Below are 27818 nucleotides of genomic sequence, written 5' to 3' on the forward strand. Positions count from 1 at the left end.
AATTGAATAAATATATGCATCATACGATTGCAAAATTATTCTTTATTTTCTAAGATTAAATTGATTTTTCTGCTATTTTTAGTTTCCATAGAAAACTAAAAATTGTTTTTATAAAAATCATACGTGTTTTTGCGAAAACTGAGAGGCGATCCAAATTCATATCGAACAGTATAATTGTTCGTAACTTCGTTTGAGAAATTGTTAGAACTAGTCCTAGTTTCTAAAGTCACTGCATTATATTAGAATGAACGTTGCTTTATTAAACTTTCTATGTTACGATTTGTCAGTTTAGTCGATAATATTCTGTAAAGTCTAAATCAAACGTTAAATAAAAATAAAAATTTGAGTGACGGAATAAATGTACTTTTGAAATTAAATAAAATCTAACTAGAAATTATTTAATAACTAGATTTCAAGATATTATAATATCCGGGGATATAAGGCTTCTCAGCATTTATTTACTTTTCATTGATCCACGGGATGCTCGAGGAAATTCCAAGGAATACCACGAATTCTCGGAAATGTTACGCACTCGTAGTAAATAGCAAATTCTTGGAAATACTATGAGTTCCTGGTCACGATGTTGAGGTAGGTCAGCACGATGCACGCGAGAGAGAGAAATCCGAGCTTAAAACGAGGACAGAGATAGTGGAAATTGAAGAGTTACCCCTTCATTTGAACTGCGATATCTCCAAAACGAAAAGTCGGATTTACGTAAAAGAAAAATCATTTTAAAAGGGAAACTTTGCGGCTTCTAACGATGACTCTAAAATTTGTGTAATTTCAATACAAGTATAAATTTACGAGGTGACTTAATACGTTTGGAAAACTCTCCTTCATCTTCTAAGATTAAATTGATTTTTCTGTAATTTTTCGGATTTGTCTTCGTAGAATTTTGGTTCGAAAACGCGTTACGACTCGTCCTAGTTTCTAACGTCACCATTCGAAAACCTAATTTCTGAGAGTTTATTAATAATTCCGCGAGTACCACGTGTGTCTATTAAGCGCTCAAAAATGGCCTAAATACATTTGTTTCTGACCCAATTAAAACAATTCGATTTCAACACCATCGAGCGTGCGTGGCTGGCGCGTATGGATTTCTGAAATCAACGGAAACGAACGGCAATCGCGTTAAAATCAACGAGCTCAACTTTCAATCCACCGACCCAGCGACATGAAAAACGTTCTCGGTTTAACGTAGATTGATACGGCGTGCCGGTATTCAACGAATGGTTTTGTCTGTTGGTTAGTTGTCTCTGCCCTCGTTACGAGTCGATAGTTCAGCCGATTCCTACTATTCGTGCCCGTGTCCTCTGTTGTTTGTCTTGTTTCAGCATCGCGAATCAACAACTGAGACTACCTGTTCCCACGGTTTGCGATCGTGTTTCGCATAGCCGGCTCCACGAATCGATGGAACAGCTGTAGACATTGGGATTGCCGGTCATCCGTCTGTATTGGGAGGATCGAATTCCGCGCTCTACGTCCACGCATCCTTTCCACAGCGATTATTTATGGCCGCCGTAAGTCTTCCTCGGGTATGTCGGTGTTACGCTTTCACCGACAGCCGACCGAAAGTGACCGCATTCGCTCTCCGTTCGTTCGTGAACGTCCCATTCCACTGTCCACAGCGTTCCCCGGTAACGAAGTATACCTCGACAACCTAGAAAAGGTCCCTGCGGTGGGAGAACAGTGATCACGCCCCCTCCCTCCGCCCAACGTGCCATCGAACTCACAAAGGAAACCTGCAGCTAAATTTTAACCATTCAAAACGGATTTCCATCGGGACGACACACGATTTCCTATTCGGGGACGTTACTTTGTTTAGAACGATCGTCTAAATAATATCTGCGATAGTAAAGTCTCCTATTTATCAACGTAAAATCAATAGAAAATCATCAACTCGTTCGGTTTTAAAATGTTTGGTAATGTAACATTTAGGGAGTTGTGACGACAGTTTCCAAACAAGTACTCGACAGACACAATATTTTCAAAATGTGTTGCTAAAATATTTACATCTGAATTCGTTGAAACGAGAAAGCTATTAGTGCAAAGTAGTCTCTTCTCTAGTAGATCGTAGATCTGATTTCATTGGATTGAAAATTGCTATTTCGCTCTGCTTCGCTATAACGCAATATTCATTCGGTTTACATTGCGTCTTTGCTTTTAGTACGATAAACGCAAATAAAATGAATAAATAAAAAGGCGTTTGCGAATTCCAGCATCCGTCATCAACACGCCAGCGCACCGGCGCAAATATTATTTCAGTCGGAGCAATTATTCGGGCGACGCGAAAAAATATTTACAGAGAGAAACTGTGTAATCATGTAAAACGTACACGACGACAAACTGTGGGTAGGGCGATTGCTATCGCCTTTGATTTAGTACGAAACTACACTAAGCTAGTGTATACGACCGCCTGACCAACGACTGACTTTATCTACTGTTCATTTGCTCGCAGTAGTTGCGTCCGCTGATGGCTCCAAGTGGTGCGAAATCGTTTCACAAGTATGATGTATCAAAGTAGACCGAATTGCCCTCGAGTGGCGGCACAAGTGCACAATGACAATTACCCGTGAAACCGTAATTCGTCCAAGTTCTTTTCCTTTTAACGACGATCGATCCCCGAATGGAAATAAATGCTAATTACCAACCCAATGAAAACTGATTACTATTAGTTATGATAATTAATGCATTGAGCTACGCTTTATTAATTATGCCAAGCTATACGGTTCGATGATTGTATGAAAGCTTCATGAATTTTGATCAATACAAGAAAATTCTTCTCAAAATAGTGAAATAGCATTTCTTGAAAACGATATGGAATCTTGTACGCGAATGTTGTTCGTAACAATTTCATCGAACGTTCAAAATTGATCTATTTCTGTTTAAGATTAGTGAGCATAGTATAAAATTCATTTTATCAACGATTAAAATTGATAAAAATATGACGAAACGTGAAATTGAATGTGCGTTGTATAACAATGCTCGCAACCGCTGTGGCGAACAGAGGTTGCACGAATACTTAGCAATGTAAAGAGTCTACGATGCTATAGCCACGGGCAAGTTGTGGCTGCGGCAATGACCATTGTATTGTGTCGTAGGGGGACTCTCGACGCAAAAGTACGTCTCCTTCCGCCGCGGAGGCAGTAAAAACATCCGCTTCGTACATCGTGCACGAAAAAAAAGCTTGGATTTTAATCGACTTCGATTGTACTCCTTGCATTCAGAAACATTCGCAACTTGAGCGCCGTCTTACGACATTTTGTCTGTTCGTAGAATTTTTTCTGAAACTCTCTCACTTCTGAATAATGTATAATATGCGATAGAATGAAAAAACATCGTGTAACAATTGTTGAATAATAGTAGTGAGGTTTCGTGATGAAACGAGTCATCATCATGATGTTATCGACGCAAGAAACAGTTACATTTAATCAAACTTAATTTGGTGATCAATAGAAACCAAACCACAAATAGAACCTCATGAAAAGTGAGAAACATAGACATATTTATTGGTATTTATTTAAATGAAAGTGTCAGCAACAACGTAAAATCAATGTAGAAATATTGAAACAGGCAATGAAGCCTATATTATATAATAATTGAGAAATTATATATTAATGAATAATTGAGAATTTACTGAAAGGTGTGATTCAGAATTAATTAGGGTAATAGTGTGATCAATCATCGTGTGAATTGAAAGGTTTGTTTAGGGCGGTGATTTTGAAGTTTCGTGACTCGAAGAAAATGCATTTCATTGTACATTGTATCGTGAAAAATCTGTAATGTATCGACTTCCTGGCCGGAACTAGCCGAATTATCAATCACCATCGGCATCGATGAAAGGTGACATTAATCCTTGAAAGCCTGGAACGTATAGCTACGTCGCCCAAAGGGCTTTTAGATTTCTTTCCAGACTATGCCGACATTTTCTTCTATCGGCTTCGAAGTTCTTGGTAAACGTATAACTTCTTACACGCCTCGAGATTCGAAAGCCGATTTCCTTCAAATCGATTTGCACTGCGAGCTCGCGATCTGTTCGACCGATATCCGTGCTATGATGGAACTACTTGAAAAGTCCTATTCGTTGAAGTGTCTCTCATTGATTGAACTAACAAGCACAGCGTTTGTTCGATTATAGTGAACGTCCAACAAAGTAATTCTATTCAAAATAATAACGAGTTCTCTAAGTTCTTCAATTATGGAATAGTTGTCTTAAAATTAGAGGGCTTGGTCACAATTATTACAGAAGATTCTCATAACTATTTTAATTGAATTTTAAAAACGAACTTTCAAGATGATATTGGTAATATAATAAACGTAAAATATGCACTACATTCTGATTGATTTCGAGTATTTCTTTTCAACGTTTTTTGATATACAATTTGCATCAATAGTTTAGCCACATTTTTTTTAAATTCAAGATACTAATTTGTTAATTAATAAGTATTATATAGTTATAATAGTTTGTCTTATTTCTGCAAATATATCAAATTATATTGTATTTGTAAAAATCGACGAACATCAATTTCAATTTATAGCGGTACTATGACAGCCTTTAAAAAATTTATCGCAAGCGAGATATGGTCGTACGAATCATAAATTCTTCTGTTATTATTCATCGAATCATTATTTATTGCTTCCAGGCAGCAAAAAATTGTATGATTTTAAAATGTATTGGTTATGTGTCCGACTAGTCACGATATTTTAAAATAAAATTAAGGATATTACGACATTTTGCATAGTTCAGAAACAAAGTGTAACTGTTCTATATATTCGATCGAAGTTCAGGCCGTCGAAAATAATATCTTTCTAAAATTAGAAGGCTGCTCTACTCACCGAGTTTAACTTCTTCCAATAATATCTTCTTATTCCCTTTGTCAGGAAAATATTATGTCAAAATTATCATATGTTTCCATTAATTTTATCACGAGAATTGTGTAACTTATTTAACATCTTTAAGAGCACTCCTGAATTCTACGTGTGTATTCTAATTAAAAATCTGGTAATTGCAGAATTTGTCAAAGTTACTTTTAACGCGCACTGTGCTTTCGTTCCACTTGCTTTCTAATTTTCATAACGCATTTTAAGCTTGCTTACTTATTCGATGTATTTTTAATTTCTCCAGCCGTCAACGTGGTCGTTTAACGCGAAAGATTTCACCGAAATTACACGTCATCCGGTTTACGTGTTTAGCGTAATACAACGTATCGGCACAGTTATTTTCCCGTGGCTCTCGCGAAATTACATCGCATTACTGCAAGTGCCGCTTTGAAGAAATCCCTCCAGCGTGAAGCGGAATTGTACTTTCATGAGGACTTAAGAGGGGACTCCGGTGTAACAGGTTCAACAATCGATTTCTTTTGTCGCATAAATCAAAAGTACAATGTCGAAATATAAGGTCGAAATTATTAAGTCACGAACCATTCGGTGAGGCCCGTTAGAACTCGATAAATGGTCTGTGTTCAAGATTATCTACTGTCAACGTTCGAAGACAAAATATGGATTTATTTTCGCGTTGCAGTGTCCGGTCTGCATCACCAACGTTCGAAGGTAAAGTTTTTCAGCGTGCAGTGACTTACATTTCGTCCAGATAATTATGGGTAATGGGACTAACAAAGGAAAAGCGTGTTTGAATTACAAGGGTTTGAAGGATTGCTATTTGATACTGGATGAAAAAGGAAACGACTGCGAGAATTACACGTTGAGCCTGGCACGAAGACTTAGTCGCGCGAAAATGTTAGAAGAGGAAGAGGAGCTAGTTGACTTGAAGGGCCAATTTCGCGAAACAGGAGACCGGAACGACGCTTTCGGAGAATTCGACCGAAGAGAAGAACGAGCACGATTTAATAAACGACACAAGCTCTGTCCAAAACGAGTCTTTTAATGACGCGAAATTTCTGTTTCTAAACGTCAATCAAAACGTTATTCACCGACCTTGGGGGGAAAAAGGGTTCCAAAACGTAGCAGTTTTCCGCGCTTCGGATCAAATGACAAATCCCGGAACGTCAGAGTACCATGAATAATTACGGAAATGACAATATAAATATGCATAGTCCACGCGGTATCGGGGCTCGTACACGCTAGACGAATGAGAACTGTCAGGGGCAAAGTTTTATTTTCCGGTATTCCCACGCCATGAACAGCCCCCCCATTTCAATGTAGAAGCACGAAACTTTTGAAGGAGCCATAATATGCGGAACTCCGAAACAGAATCCTCCACTTTTGGCAGCGCTGCCACAGAAATTCCGACTTGGGCTTGTATAGAAACTTACGATTTCGTTGCGAGAGTTACATATTCTGTTTCGTTTGCGAGATAAGTCAACGCAGCGAGGTGCGATGAATGCGTAAAGAACTTGAATGGGGAACAGTGTACACGTGACTGCAATTACAAAATTTTATTTTAACGATTTTGCCAATGGATCACATAAATTTGAATCAATGAAGTAAACGTTTGTCTCCCCCCACGCGATTTAAATCAAACTAGACATCCTTCGTATGTACTATCAGAAACGTTGTGAATTCAAATAGCGTTAAAATAAATGTAAACGATATTTTAAAAAGGTTCATTTGACCGGTAGGTTTAGCATTAAGGCTAGTCAGTCTCAATGTGCTCTCCATCGATTAAAGAATTTACGATCATTCGGTATCGAGAAGTGATCTGGCCCGGAAAAGTCTTGGAGGTTTTCAGTCTGACGCCATTACGAGAGGTATTACAGCGCTTGAATTATTATCGAGCTTCGTCAAAGGATTTAACCCTCGGCGCCGGGGAACGTACTCGTAAATGGGTCCAAGCGCGAACGCCCGTAATCCTGGAATGCGTTCATAAATAGGTGGATGAGGATGCCTTTTAACGGCTTTCCATAAAAAAAGAATATCGGAAAAGGGAGCATTCTTTCCGTCCTTTGGACGTAATTTTTGCCGCGCTCTTGTACCGACGCCCTAATACTCTGGTGTCATTTTGTAATCACAATTGTTCCCGTTTGAAAGCTGCTGGAAAGATTTACGTTCAATGAGCCGTTATTCGATTAAAATGTGCTTTGAACAATGTCGGAGGTGACACGATACGAGATTATAATGTACTTTAGATTCTTAGTCATTCGTTAAATACATGGATATTAATTTACGCAAAATAAAATTACATTTACGGAGACGAATATCACTTTAATACTATTTCGATCAAAGGTAATAGTTATTTTAACAAAATTTCTTAAATTTCCTAAATATGTCATTAACTTTACTCTCGCAGTTCAAATTAATAACCGTGGAAAAACGAAGAATCGTAGCTGACTTATTATTTTTGCATAAATTAACTACTGTGTTGCACATGACGTTTTATAATACATTACATTTTATGCCATAATTACAAACCTGTGACGTTCCGCTTTATTGTATATCGAGTATCGAACACCGTCAAACGATTGTGTATCGATGATAACAAATTCTGCAATTACATCCGTTCAATACGCTATTAATATCATACATTCCCACTAGATTATGTAACTATATTATATTATCTACTACTTCTTGGTTTGTATTTTTTTATTATAATTTTGATGTAAGTAATCCTGCAGAGAATATACTTATTTTATATTAATCCTTTTATCAAAGAGCTGCTATATCAATAACAAATAAGTAATAAATTTCTTTGAAGATAAAACGTCATTTTATAGGAGAAACGGCGAGGCAGCCATATTCTGTAAAACGAGTCTCGTTGTATGAAACTGTAAATTGTACGTTATAAAGAAAGAAAGAATCGTTGGGTTTGAATTGTCTGTCAAATGAAAGATCTGAGTTTGGATACCAGCCCAGTCGCCAATTCTTATTCTTCCACAATTTACAGAACTTTTTTTTATAAAATAAACGATCGAACAGTAACCAAGAGATTAAAACAGATTTCAGAATTTAGGTTCACTTGTATTATATTTAAATACATACTGAAACATTTTGTTCGACTTTTAAGGACAGAATGACGTTTTATCTGGAAGGAAATTGTCCTGAAGCGAGCAGTGCGCGCAATGGATTCTTCAAAGGTAAATATTAGCAGGGGCGTTAGAAGTCACGAAACGATTTTGGACGATTTTCGTACCGAATTAAAGTACGTTGCAGGTCGGCTGGCATAACGAACGAGTTAATATCTGTGCCTTGTTTGCAGATAAAACGGGAAATTTCAAGCGCGATCCAAAAGCGTCGCGTTTTAACGCGACACAGAAGCGACGATAACGAATAATACTATTTAAACAGTATCCTGGGTTCATCCACGCGGGAAAAATGTCCGTTTGTTGAAGGAACAAAAGGAAGAAGTATCTCTAAAACAGTGCACGCTCGTTTGAAACGATTTCACCGTTAAATGTTGGGCAAACCGCGATTCATCTCGCATCGGGGAATTTCACTTGGGTAGCCGCAGCGACAACTTCCGGTCGACGAGGCACGCATCGTTCTGATAAATTCGGGCGTCGAAAGTGGCCTCGTAATGCCGATATATTTCGAACTCCCTGCAAACGAACGATCGATCTTGCAAAATGAACGCGCGTCTCGTAGATGAATATACACAAAACGATCCATACGCGTTACGAATTTCTGGCACAAAAAATTCTACGATATTTAATAACTACAGTCGTATCGAGTGAGTACACAAACTGTTCGTACAACAAACAGTTTATTGTAAAAAATTATATACGTATTTTTATTATCTTTTATAATTAGACGTTCAAAAATCATAAACTTCAGGAACATTTCGATTGTGTAACGTGCCTAATCAAGCTATGAGCCCAAAGAGTATTTAAATAAATAATATGTATGGTATAAATAAAAGTAAAATATTTATTTGATAAATTTTTTTATGAAAGAACATATAGCTCTGATTTTTGTTCTTCCTTCGAACGCCCAGTGCTTATTATTTACTCGTGAATGGAGTTCAACGGGTCGTCAGCTACGAGATTACTTGCACTTGACAGTTAATGTATTAAAGAAACGTGATACTCTTACCCCTTCGTCCTTAATACAGGAGTGGAAAGTTTGTAAGGGTTGGTTGTGCAAACGACTTCATTCACCGTTGCTTCTCGATCGACTCGAAACAACCGGGTATATTGTTTGCGATACGGCTCGAAGACTTGAAAGCAAGTCAATACGAACCGTTCGATGTCGACGCGACTATTCCAGGCGATTTCTTAACCGTAGGCCCGATCATCTCGAAACACTCCAAGAGCGAACGTGCTTTATTACTTTCAGAACGTACAGAATGTCAGCAACTTTACGAAATTGTTAGGAAACAATAGCAGGCGTCTTGGCGTTCTAATAGAATAGAATCTCCGCGAGCGATTCTATTGCATAAGAGCGAAACGAATATCCGCAACAGCGTAGAAGAAGCGTTGCTGTTAACTCTCAGAAAGTTCGCGAACCCTTTTCTGGGACAAATAATAAATATTAGTTTTTTTAATTCAGCGACGAGCAACACTGAACTTCTCTAAAAGTAATTATATATATCATACTTTAATATTTTGTCCTTTCACCTTCAATGCTGCGTTAATTAACTGATCAAATTGAACCAGTTTGGAACCGATGATATATTTAAGTCCCTGTCCCTCAAGATACTGAATATTTCCCAAGACTTCTGGCAAATGACGTTGTGGAATGCTTTGCACGTGTGCTGATTCATACGATAATGGAGCTCATATTATTAATGTTTGCTTCGATGCTCGGGAATTTCACCTTCCCATTTCAGTACCAGACCTCGCCGACCGACGATATTCCATTGATTTTCGTTTTATCCAGACATATGCGCGATCACTAATTCAATCCCCCATACATTTTCTAAAATATGAGCGAGCTTCCACGTTTTTCTTCGAGGGCATTGATTTTCTCTGCTCTGTTCACTACGTATGTATTTTTGGTCCGTTAATTCCCTCGCGCTATCCATTTACTCATCGATTTTCCCGTTGCGCTACTTAATATAATTGCAGCCATAGGTGCACCAGAAACGACCATCTCTTCCGCGAAATCAATAATTTTCATCGATGACCAATAGACGTTCAAGCAATGTAATATTTCAACTTTTTAAACTAAAGATTGACTAAAACTGTAAAAATTTTTGTAGCAAGTGGAGGAATCGAAATCAGTTTGGAGGATTAATTTATATTCGAGCGGATCTAATCTTTAAAGTACTCCGGAAAAAATATCCACGCTCTCGGCATTAACGTAATAACGAAACGTTTTGCTCTCCTTAACATTTGTCGCGGATTTAATTACGCGCGCCCAGTTAATTGCGAACGTCCGTCGCGTTCGTGTCGACGATCTAATCGACGAAGAAACGGATCAAAGTGCAACGTGATTTTCTTCTTTCGCCTCGCGGCTGGTCAATACCGAATTAATTGGAATCACTCGTCGAGTAGGTTGGCCGACATCTGGAGATCTGCAATTAAAATTTAGCCGATCGGGCACCGGGTGCATCGCTCTTTTCGAAATTCTTCCTCTCTCTGTGTCCCCAGCCGCGGTTATCGACCGTTTTCCGAATCATTTCGCTTTCCCTTTAACCTCCCGTTGTTTCGATAACGATCGTTAACGAGGAACGAGGCGACCGTAGCGGCGTTATCTTCGCCTGCTAGAAGAATCTCCTTCTCGTTAGTTGCAATCGCACGCGATGCAACAGGGTGCAATCGTTGCTAAGCTACGGATTTATTTAGCCAGCGAATAATTATTTGCCCCCTGGACTTGGCGAAAGAACCATTAGAAATCGAAGGAGGCGATAGATCTTTTTTTTCGAACGAGACACTCTGAAAAGGAAAAGTGTGTCGTTAATACTGATCTCTTATTAAATCGTGTATCACTGTTACAGCGTATTTTGCAGTGACTTTATTAATACGTTGACTGCTAGACCCAAGCCCTCAAATTGTCCACGTTTTGTAGTCAAATTAAATGCAAATGCTCGCATTAATAAACGAATTAAATTTCCCAATAGAGATGCTTGGTCATGGAAATAAACAACTACAATCTACGAGTCTATTTTTTGTAATGTTTCAAGAACAGGAAGAAGAATGTTCCGAGTGTCTCGAAATAGTCCGAGTTTGTCTTGCAAGAGCAACGACCGAAAATTTCGGTTGATTAGTAGAATCGCCAGAATGAAACTCGTTAAACGATACAATTTACTTTCATCGTCCGAATAAGTGGGCCATGCTTAATCAGCTTTCGTTCTCGTCCATCCGAATTTTCATCCCGGTAGCGTTACACGTAATGCTCGAAGGTAAAGTGATTAACCGTCGAATAAGAACGACGATGCTCGTATCCGGACGAGCACGATTTTGGAATAATTCATCGCGGCGAACGTTTCCGCTCGTCGAATTTCACACGATTGTTCCCAGTTTTATGCGACGTTTAATTTTCGTGGAAATGTCGTCGCTCGACTCGTTCCAGGCATGAGACGTCCAGCGATTCCGATAATTATTTTCACTACTTTAATTACTGGGACGTTTAAAGAAATGTGTCGTTTAAAGTACAACTACATCGTGATCAGAGACTTTCAAATTTTGGAAAAAATTTTGAACCTGTGTTCAATTAATGAAATCAGTGAACTGTTTGCTATATACGAAAGTCAATTTGGAAAACATAATTCGACATTAGTAAAAACTGAAACCATTTTCTCACATTTAATTATGCTAATATATTCTTAACGTTTTGTTTACGTTACGTTAATAAAAAGCAGTGACCTGTGAAATATAAAATATTCCATGAATTATGGAATAAATCAGATAGCTTTAAAATTGTTTATATCAAGTAATATATGTGAACATGAAAGTTTGTTAACTTTGTTTATTTTTCTACCCAAGATTAATATTTAAGCCAAGAGTAAGTAACTGTCTGTGGTATAATAGCGCCGCAAAACAGCTCGCGATACCACGTATTATACTAAACACACTGTATCATAGCAATTTGCATTTTATCACAGGCGATGCAAAGCCAGTATTTATTTCTATTTTCTTTTTCTTTCTTCCTTCGAGTCGACTTATCCTTTTTCTTCACGTTCATTCCTCCCGAATTAAAATTCAATATTCTTTTTTACAATTTTAATCAAGAGACTCAATACAAAAAAATACAAATAAAATTATAGAAAAAGTTACTTATCAATGATTAATATCCCACTTTCAGATTCTTTAAATAAATTCTACCTTTCATTGGCGAAACTTTATTACATTATAAACGTAGTGAACGATACTATTTATAACCCACCATTGAACAAATAATCCACACCCCTGTTGATAGCAGATACAGATTTCGATCGCGTTGTTTCGGTGTACCATACTTCTGACAAAGTCAACCCAGAAAAGTTCGATCAGACTATTTTACGTTTAACCGTCGCCGAAAAGTGATAAATGAAAAGACAACCAAACTGAATACACTATTTATGTACTCCACTTTCTTCGTAACCCCAACAAGACCGTGGAAACTTTTCTTAACGTCAAGTTAAAGCAACACGGTCGCCAGGCTTACTGTCCGACTTCTTTAGTGCGACAGAGTTTCTTGTTTCTTCTTTCTTTATTCGGTTTGCTCGTTCGACGCATTAAGTGGATTTCGTACAAAATAAATATTGGATCTTTTGGTGGATATTGTTTTTAAAACGGAGAAACTAACGCTGGTTTTCGATCCTTTTATTACCCATTCCCGATTATTAGTGTACCTCTGCTTTATTCATTCAAGAGTACAAAATATCGAGACATTATATTGGTTTGTGAAAATTTTGAAAATCATTTTAATTTTAACTGAATTTAAAACAGGAATCAAATGTTAAATTATTACTTTAAGTGAATAGATCCTGAAGTACTACAGTTTATAAAACAATATAAAAAATTGTAATTTGCAAACAATAGATTCCACTGAGTTGTTAATAATGTCGAATAAATAATAATACTTGCAAGGAATGTCTAAAAATGGAATTCCATTATTGTGATATACCAAAGAAAATTTTTTCCCATCGCTTTTCAAAAGTATTATTTTATTTTAAACACACGATTATTCAATGATTTCCTTTACAACCGAGGCTATTTCAATTGCGAGAAATTGGTCGAGTGAGTGATTTGTCTACGTTTGGACGACTTTAAGCCGCATGCATTCGTTATTTCGCGTTGTCTGTCTGGTTTTCCGTTTCGTCGACAACAACCATTAAGGCGCAGTCCACGATGGAGTTCTACGCCGGGAGAAAAATGGTTGCTGAATTCTTCATTCAGAAAAAACTTTTCCACTTCCGAGTTTCGCGCGTTAAACCCTCGTTCCATACGGTAATTAACTTCTTCCAGCGTTTATTCTGATAGTATCCGAAGCGGTGAGTTATTGAAACGCTTGGTTTTCAGTTAAGTATAATAGGCTATACTTATGTGTACGGTACTAATTCGCGTCGCGCGAGCCTGCCCTACGATGTTTCACTGCATTATTATAGAAGGGTGAACAATGTTACGTATTCAAAATAAAACTGAAAATATTTTGCCAAATGTATATGTTCCGAAATTTTAATCCTCAAGAATAATAATAATATTTGAAATTAATGGAGCAAGATAATACGATAAGTTATCCGAATTTAATCTACATAAGTCGTAGAACTGAACAAGCAGGCTTGCTAAGGCTTCGAGCGAAGAAACCGAAGAATGTGTGAACATATGTTAGTTCTCACTGATTTCAAGGTGTAACAAAAGATGTTCTGCTGCTATAATACCCGAGGCAACACAACCTCGATATGCAACGTCTCAAGAACCCGAGGCTGGATGACGAGATTCACACTAAACACTTCTCACACACTATACTGGATAATCTGATACATATGTAACCCACTTCAAGTATAAATTTAGCAGCTAGAAACGATAATATAAATTTATGTAAACATGTCTCATTCGATCTTGCCAAATTATAGTAAGTTTTGTTTTGTAGTGAACAACCAAGCTAATATATGTATATTGTTCAAACAAAAATCTATTTTATTATTGAAACTGTCTTGAAATGTCTAAGACATTTAATAAAATTAAACAACGCTACTCTTCGCTTTTAATTCCATGCATTTTCTTTTATCCTGACAAGTAATTTACATGTCTGTAGTTTGCATAGGTATTGAACTATAAAATTCCAGATGAGGGAAGTTTTTGAAGCGGCCTACATAACGATACCCGAATTTCACTGAAAATACTGCAGTAGAGATTGAAGGAAATACCAGTTGAGCCATAACGACGTATAGACAGAAGCTTTGCCTTTCGGCTTTCCTGTCGCAGCGAGAGAAGCGCATAAAATGTCTTTACAATTCGTCTCGCTGCCATCTTAACGTCCTCTCTTTTTCTCTGTCCCCCTGTATCTGTCTATCCACTTATCTCTAACTTTTCACGGCGGAGCTTACCAATCTTATCCCGCACGCCACGTGATTTCCATCGATTTTGTTATTTTTTTTCACTTCCTGCTTCCATCCTTAACACGTTCGCTATGACATACAAATTTATATGCCACATTATCGTTCATACGATTCTACATAGTTTTTATTTTCTCAAATTATAGTGCACTTTAATGCAATGGCTGATTCATCAAGTATTTTTATTTTATTTTGTCTTTGTGTATTCAAAAATTTGCTCATTCAAATTTTTACCGTCCTCGAACATGTTAAAAATTTTCTTGAGAAACTATTAGCGTTAAATTAGCGATCTTATATAAAGAAAGATAGTTATTTGACTGCTTTATGAATTAGACATCTAAGTGAAATATATTTATTTATGCGCAATTTAATGACACTCGTTTCAATTTGATAATTTAATAGAAAAGGAGAAGCATACTATTAAAATGAATACTAACAGACCAACGAACAGTGTGCTCAATCGATGCGCAGCCAGACTCAAAGAAAAGTTTTGACACGTTCATTACCTATCGATTATTCAATACAAACTTCAACGGAATTTTAACCACTTTCCAGCGTTTCCCACCATTCATTACATCTACAATTTGCAGCCAAGATAAACTTGTTACCCAAACAAATTGAACGGTAGGTCAGTGTTTCTCAACGTGTACAGTACGACTAAGAAACGTACTTACAAATAAATAGCCACAAACACTTTTCACAAAAAGTATTAACAAAACATTAGAATATTTGGGGTAAGCTAATGTATCAATTTGACAGTTCCTATTAGGTTTAAAAATTGTCAAGAAATAAAGTGAAATAACTCATTAATTATTAGGTCTAGAGCTACTACAGATCAACACTGTTTTACTCAGAATTTGGTATTCTTCCATATTTTGATATAAAACCTATAGCATTTCATTTAAAAAAATACAAAGTTGGCCTTCACCTATAAAAAAGACAAATGCACTGCAAAGTGTGCCCCTTCAGACAGTTTTTATACATTTTTTTTAGCAACGCATGCTTTGGAAGTTACAAAGGTGCACGAGTGGCATAAACCATCCTGTATAAAGGTGATGTATCCAGCGAATTTAATAGATCGAGTCACGTGTTTGATGTGCCTGATGAAAATCTTCGTAAAACGCGTTAATGACACAGAATCAGCTTTGGAGCCTTATCAAGTATCGTTGAGAAGTAATAAAAAGGGGGGAGCAGAAGCTATTAGGCCCGTGATACTGGCACGTGGATACGTGTATTTAGTATCAACCGTGCCAGAGTACCTCGTTCCGTGGGAGTTATATCGTAAAATTCGTCTGCGAAACGAAAGTTTCGGTAGTCGTAGGTTCGAGCAGCCCCAGAGCAGGAAAGTTCGGCGTAACTTTCGCGCTAGACGAATCACCGGCACGTTCGGATCGGTTTCTGGGCTTAGCCGCACACACTGATCAACTCCGGCTCGGGTAATTAAACCAGCTCGGGCTCCTTACTCTTCGACTTCCAATCCCCACGCGTCGTTTATTATATTAAAACGGAATCGTAGATTTCTCGACGTGCCGCGCCAAATTGCGCGGCCGGTCCCGTTATTCCACCGTAAAATACCGATGAACTTTCCCGATCCGTGAAAATTCATCCAATTCGTCTACTGGCAGAAGAGTGAACGTATTGAACTAATGCATTGCCAACGAATGATAAATCGATCTCTAGATGCAAAGGATACTATTCTAAAGTCACCAAATATAAAATAAGATTGCTAAATTTTCATCACTTCTAATATATTCAAAGTGGATTAATCTTGAATGGAACTATTTGTTATAAAAAAACGAGCACAAAAGCCTCGACTAAAAAATTATTTATTGAAAGTATATAGTGTGAACCTGTATTTATTTCATACAGAAATGTCAGCTATTTAAAATATAAAGTTTGTTATTAGTATTAATAGAAATTTACACGTTAAACTAAACTAGATTATATCGTTACTTATATCAAAAATGTATAATTATAATAAATAAAATAAACACGTTGAATAAAACGCGCCTTTATATTATAAAATTATAGTAAATCCGATATTAATGACCTATCATTATTTCGGTCACTGTATATGTGCTAGTAAAATGAAACTTGAAAAATAAAATACGAAACCTTCCATTCGACAATGAACAGAAACTGAATCAGATGCGCGTAAAATTAACGGTTGCTGAATGTAGCTTCGAGGAAACATTCACTGATGGAATTTATTTAAAAATTTTAGATAACATGTCTGAACAAATCCACACTATATATATATATTTTGTTTAAACTTATACAGTACATTCTGTGTAATTATTATGATATTTTAATCAAATAAATTTCTTTTTTTTTGTCTAATATTTTTTGAAGATCCAATCTCCTACATATTATATTCATATCGAGCACGAATAGGAGTAAAATCTAATATTATACAGAGTTGAGTTAAAAATGAAAACCTTTTGTTTCCATTTGTTAATTAAAATTCATTAAGGGGAACGTCAATATCATATGTATTTATGTACATTTGCCTGTATATTTTTCGAAATGAAAATAAGCAGGCGGTTGTTGCAATAACTCATGTTACGGGTCTATGAACATAATATTGTAGAAACATAAGAACATTCGTGCTCGTAGACTTTTCATAATTAATGCTTTTTTGTTCTGTCAAGCGCCTGAATTTTACCCTGCACCGTTGTAGAGAAATTCTATCTCGCTAGCAGTGAAACTTCATTGTGGGGAAAAAAGTCAAGATACGTTATAAATACTGCCTCTTGGAACTTCTTTTTAAAACAAATGAACTTACATCACTTTTACAGTAAACAGCTTATATAACCTCTTCTTAGACATTTTCTAAAGTTACACAATTTTTATATTCTATTTTTTAACGGTCTGGACAGTTGGAGCAAATAATCAAATTCTAACTGTTCTAATATTTACGCAAACAAATAATACATTCGAATGCCGATACAATTTTATTCGAAACTTCTTTTTATCAAACTATACGAACCAGCACAAATATCGTAGCTAACGATTCGCAATTCATCTCGTATAACCAGCTCCGTAAATTAAAAATTTTCATTAAAATTAATTGTATGATTTCTGAAATTGTACCTCCATCCGTTTCGAACCGTACATACGTTCGCGCGTTCCTGTCTGTTTCTTTTTAGATTTCAATTTGTCGTGTGTTTATTAACGCCAGACTAGAATTGTTTCAGAACTCCGTAACTGCACGAAAACATTGTGCACGATAAAATATCGCTCGAAACTTTTCTAATTTGCGTCGATAGTTCATAATGAGATCCGGGTGTGCAGTTAATTAAACTTACTTTCTGTCAGCTTAACTAGTGAAAATGCTCGAATTTTAAAGGGCTAAATAACAACGAGAAACTCGAAACATAATTAAAACGACACGACGGTTTCTCATTTATTTATTACTCTTATTTCTCGCGTAGCCGTCGCGTTCCTCCTTGCTTTTTAAAAAGGAATCGCGCGATTCGTAATTGCAACCATACTCCTTCGCGGCGAGACAACGACTTTCCTGATTTGCATCGACACGCTGAAACAATCGTCAGAGAAACGATGCTGCGAAATGGATTTAAGTGGGGAAAAATAATTTTCGCCCGATAAGGGAAACAGCGGACCACTTCTCGATGGCAGAGTAATTAAACACGGCCGCTTCTACATCGACTTCTCGTGCTTGTCCCTCATTACTTCGGAATGTAGTCGTAACGGAACACAGTCAAGGCGGGGCATTAATTATACAAACGATCCTCGTATCACGCAGATTGCGAGGCAATTTTAAGTCGTAGCAAACGTCTGTAGAAAAAAACATTGTTCGATGATAACGTCTGTTAGAAACTTTCCACTACGAAAACAATAAAGTTCTCGTAAAAAGTTATTCATTACTGTTTTATACAAACATCTCAACAGATTTCCGCTCTACCGGTTCGTTAAATGTTTGAAACTTCATAGAACCATTACGCAACAGACTTTTTATGATTGATATTTCTAAAAGGGAGACAAATGGTTCCATTTACGGGGCAAGTGCAAGTGTTTTTATAAAAAAGCGTGGCAAGGAAGAAAAATACACGTTATTCCACCACGTAATTTCATCTCATATCGCTTCGTTCTACTTTTAAGAAACCGAGACGTACGTTTCTCTACCTTTTATAAAGTAAGAATAATAATGAATAATAAATCCATCGATAACAGTTTGTATCGATTTGATTGCCAGTCTGGATAGAAACAAATGGGTTCAATAAATGGCAATAATGGCTTACAATAAATCACTTTCAAGCGAAAATATTTCCCACGATGCAAGTGTAGTATTTATCAAGAGAAAAAAATTCTTTGCAATATATAAAAAGATATTAAACAAATGGTGGACACTTCGGACGGATTGCTTGCACCGATTTGCTCGGAATAAATTCACAAAAAAGTGAGTACCTTCTGTGTAACGTAGTCGATATCTAAAGCGTGGAAAATATTAAATTGCGGAAAAGTGTTGCGTGCGTCAGTAACCGCGTTAAGGAGTCGTTCGAGCCATCGTTGTCGCGTCGTCGCGTACCTCGAAACTGACGCGAGACAATCTGTCGACAAACCCGCGGAAGTCACGTTGATAGATTCGCGTGAACGCTATGAAACGTACGCGTCGTACGCAGAACGGTGCGTCGGGCGTTATTGAAAACGACGTCGACGTGACATCGCCGCTCGTTTTTCACCGTAGCTCGATCCTTGGCGCGTGCACGCCAAAAATCAGCTGCCATGACCGCGATGTCCGTGTCCGTCCCCCCTTCCCCCGCGTACCTTTTGCACCCTTCGACGTGCAGGTCAACAGGGTCGAAATTGCTTCTACGACCGTCTATCCCGTTTTTTGCTCGCCGCGCAACGATATAAACCCCGTACCTCGCGTCCACGCGTATTTCTGCTTACTCGGCCCTCCCATTTTTTCTCGATTAGTCGCTTCTCGTGCCTTCGCGTTTCAATTTTCGATCCGCGACCCCCTCGCGATACGAACGTTAATTCCTTTTCAAGGATTTGGCAATAAAATCCGGTTTGGTTGCACGTTCCCGGGGGGAATTCGCGGCAATCGATGTCGTCATTCCGATTTCAAGCAGGATAACAGCCGCTGAACGTGAAACGACGTTGACGAGAAACTCTCCAAACACAATTTTCGATCGAGTCTATTCGAGAATTATTTGGGTACTTTGATTATTACAAAATACTATAGTTCTGAGCACAGATAGAAAAGAATCGAAGATGAAAATTATAAATCCTAATAAATCGTTACAGGCTTTTTATCTTTTTGGGAAACGTAAGTTGTTCGCTCATATCTTGCTCAGATTTCTTGATCTGTTTATTATATGAAATATGGATATATACAAAGTGTAAACTGTATTTCGTAATATATTAACATAACGAAATACACGAGTTTTCCTTAACTAATAAATAAATGTTGATACATAGCTTACATTATTCGACTAAATAACGTGGAAAGAATTTATTTCAGACATTTTTATTCATTCGAGCGAATGCTACAAACTTGAAATATGTGGAACCGCATTTAAAAAAGTGCTCCGCATAATTAACTGTCTGGACGTTCAAAAACGTCTGTGCATGGTTAAATTTAATTTAATACTATAATTTAATTTAATGCTTTTTAAATTACCGTTGATTGCTGTGGTTTTTAAATTGTGTAAAGTAAGGAATTCGTGTGTCGCTGGAATATTTAATGCACAAACGTTGAAGGTTTAACGAAATGAGCACAATATTTATTCTGTCCGAGATTGGCTAGTTTAAAAGAAAAATGTTTACAAATGTAAGATGAAAGAGGTAACTGTGTTACCGAAACGCGAAATATATAAATAAAAGAGCACTCGTTAAAACGAAACTGGACAAATAAAGCGTGCAAAGTAGAAGCACAACCGAGTTTTATTTTTGAAGACATAAAAAACACATGTACCCATAACGTTTCCCTTTGAATTGCACGAGGTGTTTCCTGCTGCACAGTTTAACGAAACCCTCGAAACAAGGTTCGATATACCGTCGACCATTTGTATACGTGCCATTTGCGACCGTAAAAAAATTGGCGGTGCTTAGAATTAAGTATAGGAAATAACTACCGTTTCACTTAGAATCACAATGCAAGATAATACATTTCTCGATCCTGAACTATGAGGAGTGAATTTCACAACAGATTTCATTCAAGGGAGAACATTTTGAAAAAATGTTATGAAGGTAGGAGGAACGATAATCTATTGTTTGAAAACTAGTTCCTCGTTAAACAATTTTTAATGACCTAAATATTGACCGAAAAAGCAGGAATGTTTCTTCGAAAAAAAGTACTTAAGAACCGCTGGGAGTTAAAAGTACCTGTTGTCTAGCGCGAAGTCACCTGTGCGACACTTTCGGTAATCCGGTGAACAGGTTCTCCGCGAAAAACGCAAATTACACAGTCATTTGGTGTCGCGCGCAAATGTCCCATTCAAACCATCCACGATTCCCTGTCGACGAGATACGACCGCAAGAGTAATGAGGGAGGGGGAGGAAACATGGCCGGCAAACATTAAATCCAACAATTCCCGCTGGACGTCTGTATAGTACTCACCTTGTAAGCGAGTGATGTTCCTCGTTACTTTATGGCCGTTAACGAGCTGCTCGCGCAGGTGAGTCTTCTCCCGATGACGCTGATAATTGCCGATAACGATCGTGGTCGTCACCAGCACCAGAAACAACTTCGGCCCCCAGGCCGGTCTCATCGACATCGTCCTCCGATTTTCGCATCCCCCGAAGCTTCTGATATTCACAGACGTTTGTTGAATTTATCGGGCCGCCAGCGGAGACCACGGATACGCGGCACCCTCGTGATTCTGGAATTCAAACAGCCGATGAATGTCCAAAGAGGGGTTTCCTGGCGCGAGACAGTTTCTGTATTCTGTCGAGACACGGTCCAAAACTAATGTCTGCGAACGGTTCTTCGAACGACACGTGAATTCCGATATTCTATGGGATTCGCCGACTGAGAAGGGAATGAAAGAGATACACCGATGTCGCATACGTGTTTCGTTCTGTGAGATAATACAGGGTTCTCCAATGAGAACGATAGGACTCTTGATTGTCACGGCCGCCATATTGGTATTCGTTTGTTCGAGTCACGTGATATTTGTATTGAGTAGCGTGAGTAGCATGAATAAATTTGTTACATAAATAAATAAAATGAATAAAATTTTAAATGATTAAGAATGATTGACGTACATACGTATGGATTTAAACGATTATTTTCCATTGAAATATCACGCGGACAGAAATATTTAAAGAGAGAAATATTTAAAATGTACGAAACGAAATATCAATATCAGTATCCCTTCGTTAAAATTTATTTGTTTTCTCTATTTTTATAGTGTATATATTTCGTGTTTATTGCATCTGCATGCGAATCTGTGTTTTTTCTTTCCTTAAGCCACTCGCGTACTTTTAATTTTTATTTCGCTCCACGTTGCTATTTATACTTTTACCTTGTTACTACGATTTTTATTTCTGTGATTTCTTTTAGTACTATATATACCTTTCTTTTTTAATTTCATAATACTTTTGCACTTGCAACTCTTGTGCTATCGCTTTAATAGAGCCTGCGTTTCTGGTTACCATTGCACTTCCTGTATTGTGGTTTAAAGCTCTTACGGGATATTGTCTTACAGCATACAATAAATGATTATGACTAGAATAGCAAATTTGTATGGAAATTTGATTTTCCGCGAAATAAGTTAATTATAATGTGTGCATAACACAAATTTAATTCTAATAAATAACTTCGGTTCCAAACCCATCTGTATCTGATGGTGCGATCTACCGTTCGCTATTGGCTGTTACAGTTGAATCTTTTATTCGCGAAATATTTAAACTATCGGGGAAAAGTTTGTGAAAACGATGAATGGAAGCCAGTCGTCGAACGTGGCGCGCCGCTTTCACGCGACGTATCGGAATGGCGAATGTTTAATTGAAAAACTTCCGCATCAGACGCTGATCGGTAGTTTTGGGAATGCAAACACAGACTTTATATGACCCAGCCTTACAGCTATTTCAAAACGAATAATCGATTAACTGATCCGACGAATAAACACACGCGAACGTTACTCTTTGCTTTCTTACGCCCAACGAAAAGTTCGTACAGTAAAAAATCGCTAGAGTACTTTGCAAGTAGAATTTGTACAATTATTTTCACATCGTTACGATCCGTAATTACTAAATTATTTCGATCGCATTCGTTAGTTTGCTCGTCCTAGAATATTCTACTAATCGAAAGCAGTGTGAATTAGAATTTTGGTGTAAGCTGTTCAGCGAAATAAACTATCCAGGAACGATTTTTAAACGATCGCACACCGTTTGACGCGACTTTGCAGCAGCAGCAGCAAGTTTGTCAATGTACCGCGGGCATAAAATCTGCTGATAGTCTTGTTTGGGAGGCAGTGATATCCAGAAGCTTCGAAAGAGCCCGAAGGAGCGAAAGGGAGATGTTTGGTAAGTGAGAGGAGGGGAAGGAGAAAGCCATTCTAACGGAGATGTGATCAAAGTGCGAATGCGCCATTGCATGTATCCTGCAGAGATACAAGTATCTACCGGTACACCGCACAGAATATTCGGCAGCTGGGCCAAGAATGATCTATTCAAGCAACCAGGTCGTCGGCGTATCTCTTTCATACGAGCCTTCGAGTATCTCGAAAAATTGCTGGGGCTTCGTGGAACTCGGTCGAAGATCGACACGAAGAGCTCCCCGGTGCAACGAAGAAATGGCTATTTTCTTCCTCTACCCGGTACACTGTGATTTGCAATAAAGAAAAAGATACGCATAGAATTGATCTACGCGGCTCTTGTCACGGTACGAAATTACATTTGCAAGATTATCGAGGATCTAGCGACTTGGGCGTTTGTTTCTTTATTTTTTCGATACCTGAGTAAAAAAAATTCTGAGTAATGAAATAATGTTAAGTGTAATGTGTGACGTGGATATATTCATTATTCTACCACAAATAACCGTGCACAAAAATATCAAATCAGATGTATTGTAGTTCTGCAATATTCATTGTACGTCATATCGGTGGTAAAAATATCACTCTGTTCGTTGAAACACACTTTGCGAAACGTGTGTTTCGAAAAACGTGAAGCGACGTTTGGAACATTAAAAAGAGGGAATGAAAGTGGAAAATTGAATTTAGCGAAGTGCAGTCCAAATAAAACAAGACTACGAAACGTTGAAACGCGGTTTTCTTTGATGTTGTTTGTCAATATTGAATGATTTCGAAAATAGCGTCAGATTCTTTGTAAAACGTGGTGAAGTGCAACGCACAAATTTTATTCTTCTTTCTCGAATGTTCCTTCAATATCCTGTATTTTTTGAAAATAAATAAAATCCAGAGAAGAGTTTCAAGTGAATGTTAATATGAATAATAGTCACTGGTAAGTTCCCATTACTGAATATCAAAGAATTCAGTGACAAATATCACTCCTTTGGAAATAATAAGGTAAATGTCGCATAAAGAAGAAACTAGTTAAAACTTACTGAACCGTGAAGAAAGCGAAGAAATAAAATCTACAATTCCAATTAGATAGCACTGCTTTCGAAACGAAGAGTTGAACAGTGCAAACATGTCCACGGGAGAAAAATCAATATCGCCAATCTTGTTGTAACAAATTCTATAAATTATAATACATTACTGAAAACTAATAATCAAACAATAGTTGCTCGATTTAATTACTTAATTTTTTAATTGATTAAAACCACTGTCTAATAATAAATACAGTCAAAATAGAAATAGTAAAACTCAAATCAATCGATAAGAATCTCTGTCTCTTGTAATCGTTATTTGTAACTAAATACATTTTACTCAAGAAAATAATTGTTATTCTATAACTCTACTTTACTTCAGTTATAACAGAGTCCCTGATTAAACCATGATTGATATCATTTTTCAGTCTCTGAAATAAATATAAACTTTACTCTAAAAGGTGGATCGTCTGACACAGTCCAAGTACAAGTAATTGAGTGAATAAATCGTTATATTTTAACAACTTTCTGTTCTAGTAATTTTAACGGTTCGGAATTTCTTTCGACCATCACGCTGATCGTGATTGCTTTATTACCAGCCGGAGAAAGAAATAAAAAGGCGACGAGTACGGTCTTGCAACATAATGAGTCGCGGGAGAAGTGATTTCGCCGATACAGATTCGGTAACGCGGCATCGCGTTATACGGATTTCGAAGTTTCATCTATTCAATTACAGCTGCAAGCGCGGCTTCTTTTCCGAGTGGATCGATAGATTGAAAACCGAGCGAGAATAATGAGGCGAGCAACTGGTTAAAAGCTTAACAACGTACCTTATTTTAGGGGCGACAATTCCGCCTACGGCTACCTAGCAAGAGCTGGGGATTCAACACGTTCGACGAACGATTCGAATAACTCGAACTCAAAGTATCTCGCCGAACGTCACCCTCTTTCCCTCGTCTCACGTCAAATGATGCTACTTATCAAAGTAACAAGCGAACCGTCCCGAAGAGTGAATATCAACGATTCCTAGGAGGAGCACCATTATCATTCTACGTTCCGGCGCTGAAGACTGTGAATCTGTTCGCTGGTTGAAAAGTCCGTGCGGCGAAGCAGAATTCGCAACTACAATTTCTCCTTACTTCTGGACAATTTCCTTTTTTCGTCTGACACAACGAGCCCTTTCATAGTGTAGATCACTTTCAGCGATTACAAGGTGATTTTATGTTAACGTTTGACGACGTTCGTACGACGCACAGCTTGAGTATACTTCGTTGGTAGTTTATACTTTATTCGTTATGAAATGAGCGAAACTGACTTCTTAATTGCGATCAATTTGTAAGAAACCTCTTTTCTGGAAATACTACTTGGCACTAAACCTGCCATAAACAGTCAAATGACCCGTTTTAAAATTTTTCAGTTTTTGAGAGATCAATTTATGTATGTATTCGCAAAATGATAAGAAACGTCGATTTATGTAAAAAGAACTGTAGAATGTCATTAACAAAACGGTATCAATGGAGGTTGTAGAGCATTGTGATACTAGAGAAGACAATATGGGCATAGAATAATAGACAAGTTTTATGCCATTCAACCGTTTCCTCCACCGCTCTATTCTATCGTCAACCGTACAAGAGCTGTGACCCGTGTGAATTGCGTGACTCGTACTGTACACGGTCTTTGAAAACAAACCGACAACACAGCAATTGAACCTATCGATAAAGAGTCTTCTTTCAAATGTGGAAGTTACAAGAATTCTAGCGCGACAATAACTATTCTCCTGGAAGCGGAGTAACTTTCTCTATTCCGTCTCAGTTAGCATATTGGGCAAATACTGTCTCGGAAATACAATACGCGCGAGGGATGAATACGCACGATTTAGAAAGAATTTCGACAAGCTTAAGAATCACGATCAAATATTGTCGACACATTTCTGTTCGCGTAGCAATCATTTTTGATTGATAACGACGTTACCGTCGGAAAGTTTCCAAGTGTCAACTTTTACATCCGACCCCTCGTTCCACGGATAATTTTATTTCTCGAGTTAATACGCCGAGGGTCGACGAAGCCGTGGGGACATAGTTCCTTCGCTTAGTTTGGCCCGTAGTTTGAGGTTTTCAGCCCGTGGTCGATTCGGTCAGCAGTTTGTCAGACGATTGACCATTCGACGAAATGTGGATATCGGAAGAACGCGAGGATAATGGGAAAGAGAGTAACAATCGAGCCGTCCTTTTCGCGCGAGGCTGATGCATCGGTGAATGAAATACCCATCGAGAAAGTTCGGGTAAACACGCGAACGATATTCTCGTTCTGTCTGGCTCTTTCGTGACGAAACGAATTAGTCCGATTCTACTGTTCGAATGACCAACGTTTGTGAATAAATTTCGCCCATCAATGAGGCAACTTAGTACCAGAGTCGGGCAAATTTTATTCATGACCAATCCATTCATTTTTTAACTGTGAAAATAATTGTGTTATTTTTAATATCACGTTATCGAAGAAAAATGATCAAACTTGGAAAATAATTCCAAGTCAACGTTTCAAACATTACCTTTCGACACCTTTGGCAGAAATAATGTTAAACTGACATGGCGAACGAAGACACAGGCAAAAGCTACTTAACGAGTGCATCTAAAATTTGCATTCGTTAGTCACGAACAAATATTTGTTCAACTCTGTTTAGAACCCTGTTGTTCTTCTTAATTTGAAACACAGGATTTATCGCGAGACCCTAAATATTTGGTGAAGCGTTAAGTACCTTTAAGTCGCTGAGAAAATTTACTCTTGTGACTAAGGACGAAGTAGACGAAGAACGCTTCTTCACGCGTTAAATACAAGACAAATGTCTCAATTTTTATTAATTTTAATTTTTACTTGTCATGAAAGATCGTCTACATCTTATTTAATTTAGTATTTTTTCTGTTGCTGTTGTTTCTTCTTCTACTTTCTGTAATTTAATTTTTTCCTTAATTTTAATAATCCGAATCGCTTTTCTCCTTATTTTTCGATTTTAAAATTCAAGTAGGTGAATAAACTTTTCGACCAAAAAAAATTTTTTCAAATCGTTTTGGAAAAATTATTTTTAGTTGCGGGGGTCAATTCCAATTATTTTTGGTCAATAGACATACCCTCGAAATCCTACGTATTTACGAGAAAAAAATTCGAGTAGGTGGATGAAGTCGACAAAAATAAAAAATTTCAAATCGTTTTGGAAAAATTATTTTTGGTTGCGGGGGTCAATTATAATCATTTTTGATGAATAGACATGCCCTCGAAATCCTACGTAGTTTCGAGAAAAAAATTCATTACCGAAAATGTAACGTCTGACCATACGTTGATATGTTTCACTGAAATTTCTTGTGAATGCTTAAATCATAACTTCTGGACTGATTGAAAGATTTTAATGAATTAAAATTCAAACAATGCGTATTAATGGAGCTCTAGATCCCTAGAAAAATGGCAATCAACAAATTAGTACTCTTATTTCGTCTTATTTTGGCCTCTAGAATCTCCCATTAAAATGTTTGTCAGGGATGGCCGAACACTCTGTATACCTACATGTGGTATGTCACGTGAGATGATTCTACAAACACATACAAATACAAGGTACACATTTACACACAAACACGCGATACGATTGTCGCGTGACACGACATGACGGTTTATGAGACCCATTCGTTCCACTGTCCTGAAATACGTAAACATTCACCCATAATTTGAAATACCGTAGCACAATCAGTTACGTTCTAACGTTTCCAACAGAAAATTGATAGAAACGAATCGATGAAATTAGTTGTAGATACAGTCGAAGACCTAAAACGTGTGTCGTTCGTGAAAATAAAATCAAAACTAAACGCGAACATGTCACATCGAATTTGCACCAAAGTGTTATAGAAGAACATGAACCAACTGTACTAGAGATTT

At 37.4% G+C, this 27818-nt stretch overlaps 1 protein-coding gene across 1 annotated transcript in view; it reads right to left on the reverse strand.

The window, feature by feature from the left end:
• LOC122399344 (zwei Ig domain protein zig-8-like) overlaps positions 1 to 27818 on the reverse strand; it is a 108917-nt gene that overhangs the window by 45965 nt on the left and 35134 nt on the right. Inside the window, exon 2 of the mRNA XM_043399979.1 lies at positions 20964 to 21225. Coding sequence (XP_043255914.1) covers positions 20964 to 21120 — 157 coding nt within the window. The 5' untranslated portion in view covers positions 21121 to 21225. The remainder of the gene's footprint in view (positions 1 to 20963; positions 21226 to 27818) is intronic.

This window comes from Colletes gigas, unplaced genomic scaffold (genome assembly GCF_013123115.1).
Source record: "Colletes gigas isolate AHSC1104 unplaced genomic scaffold, ASM1312311v1 Colletes_gigas_Sc00013, whole genome shotgun sequence".
Taxonomy (NCBI): Eukaryota; Metazoa; Arthropoda; class Insecta; order Hymenoptera; family Colletidae; genus Colletes; species Colletes gigas.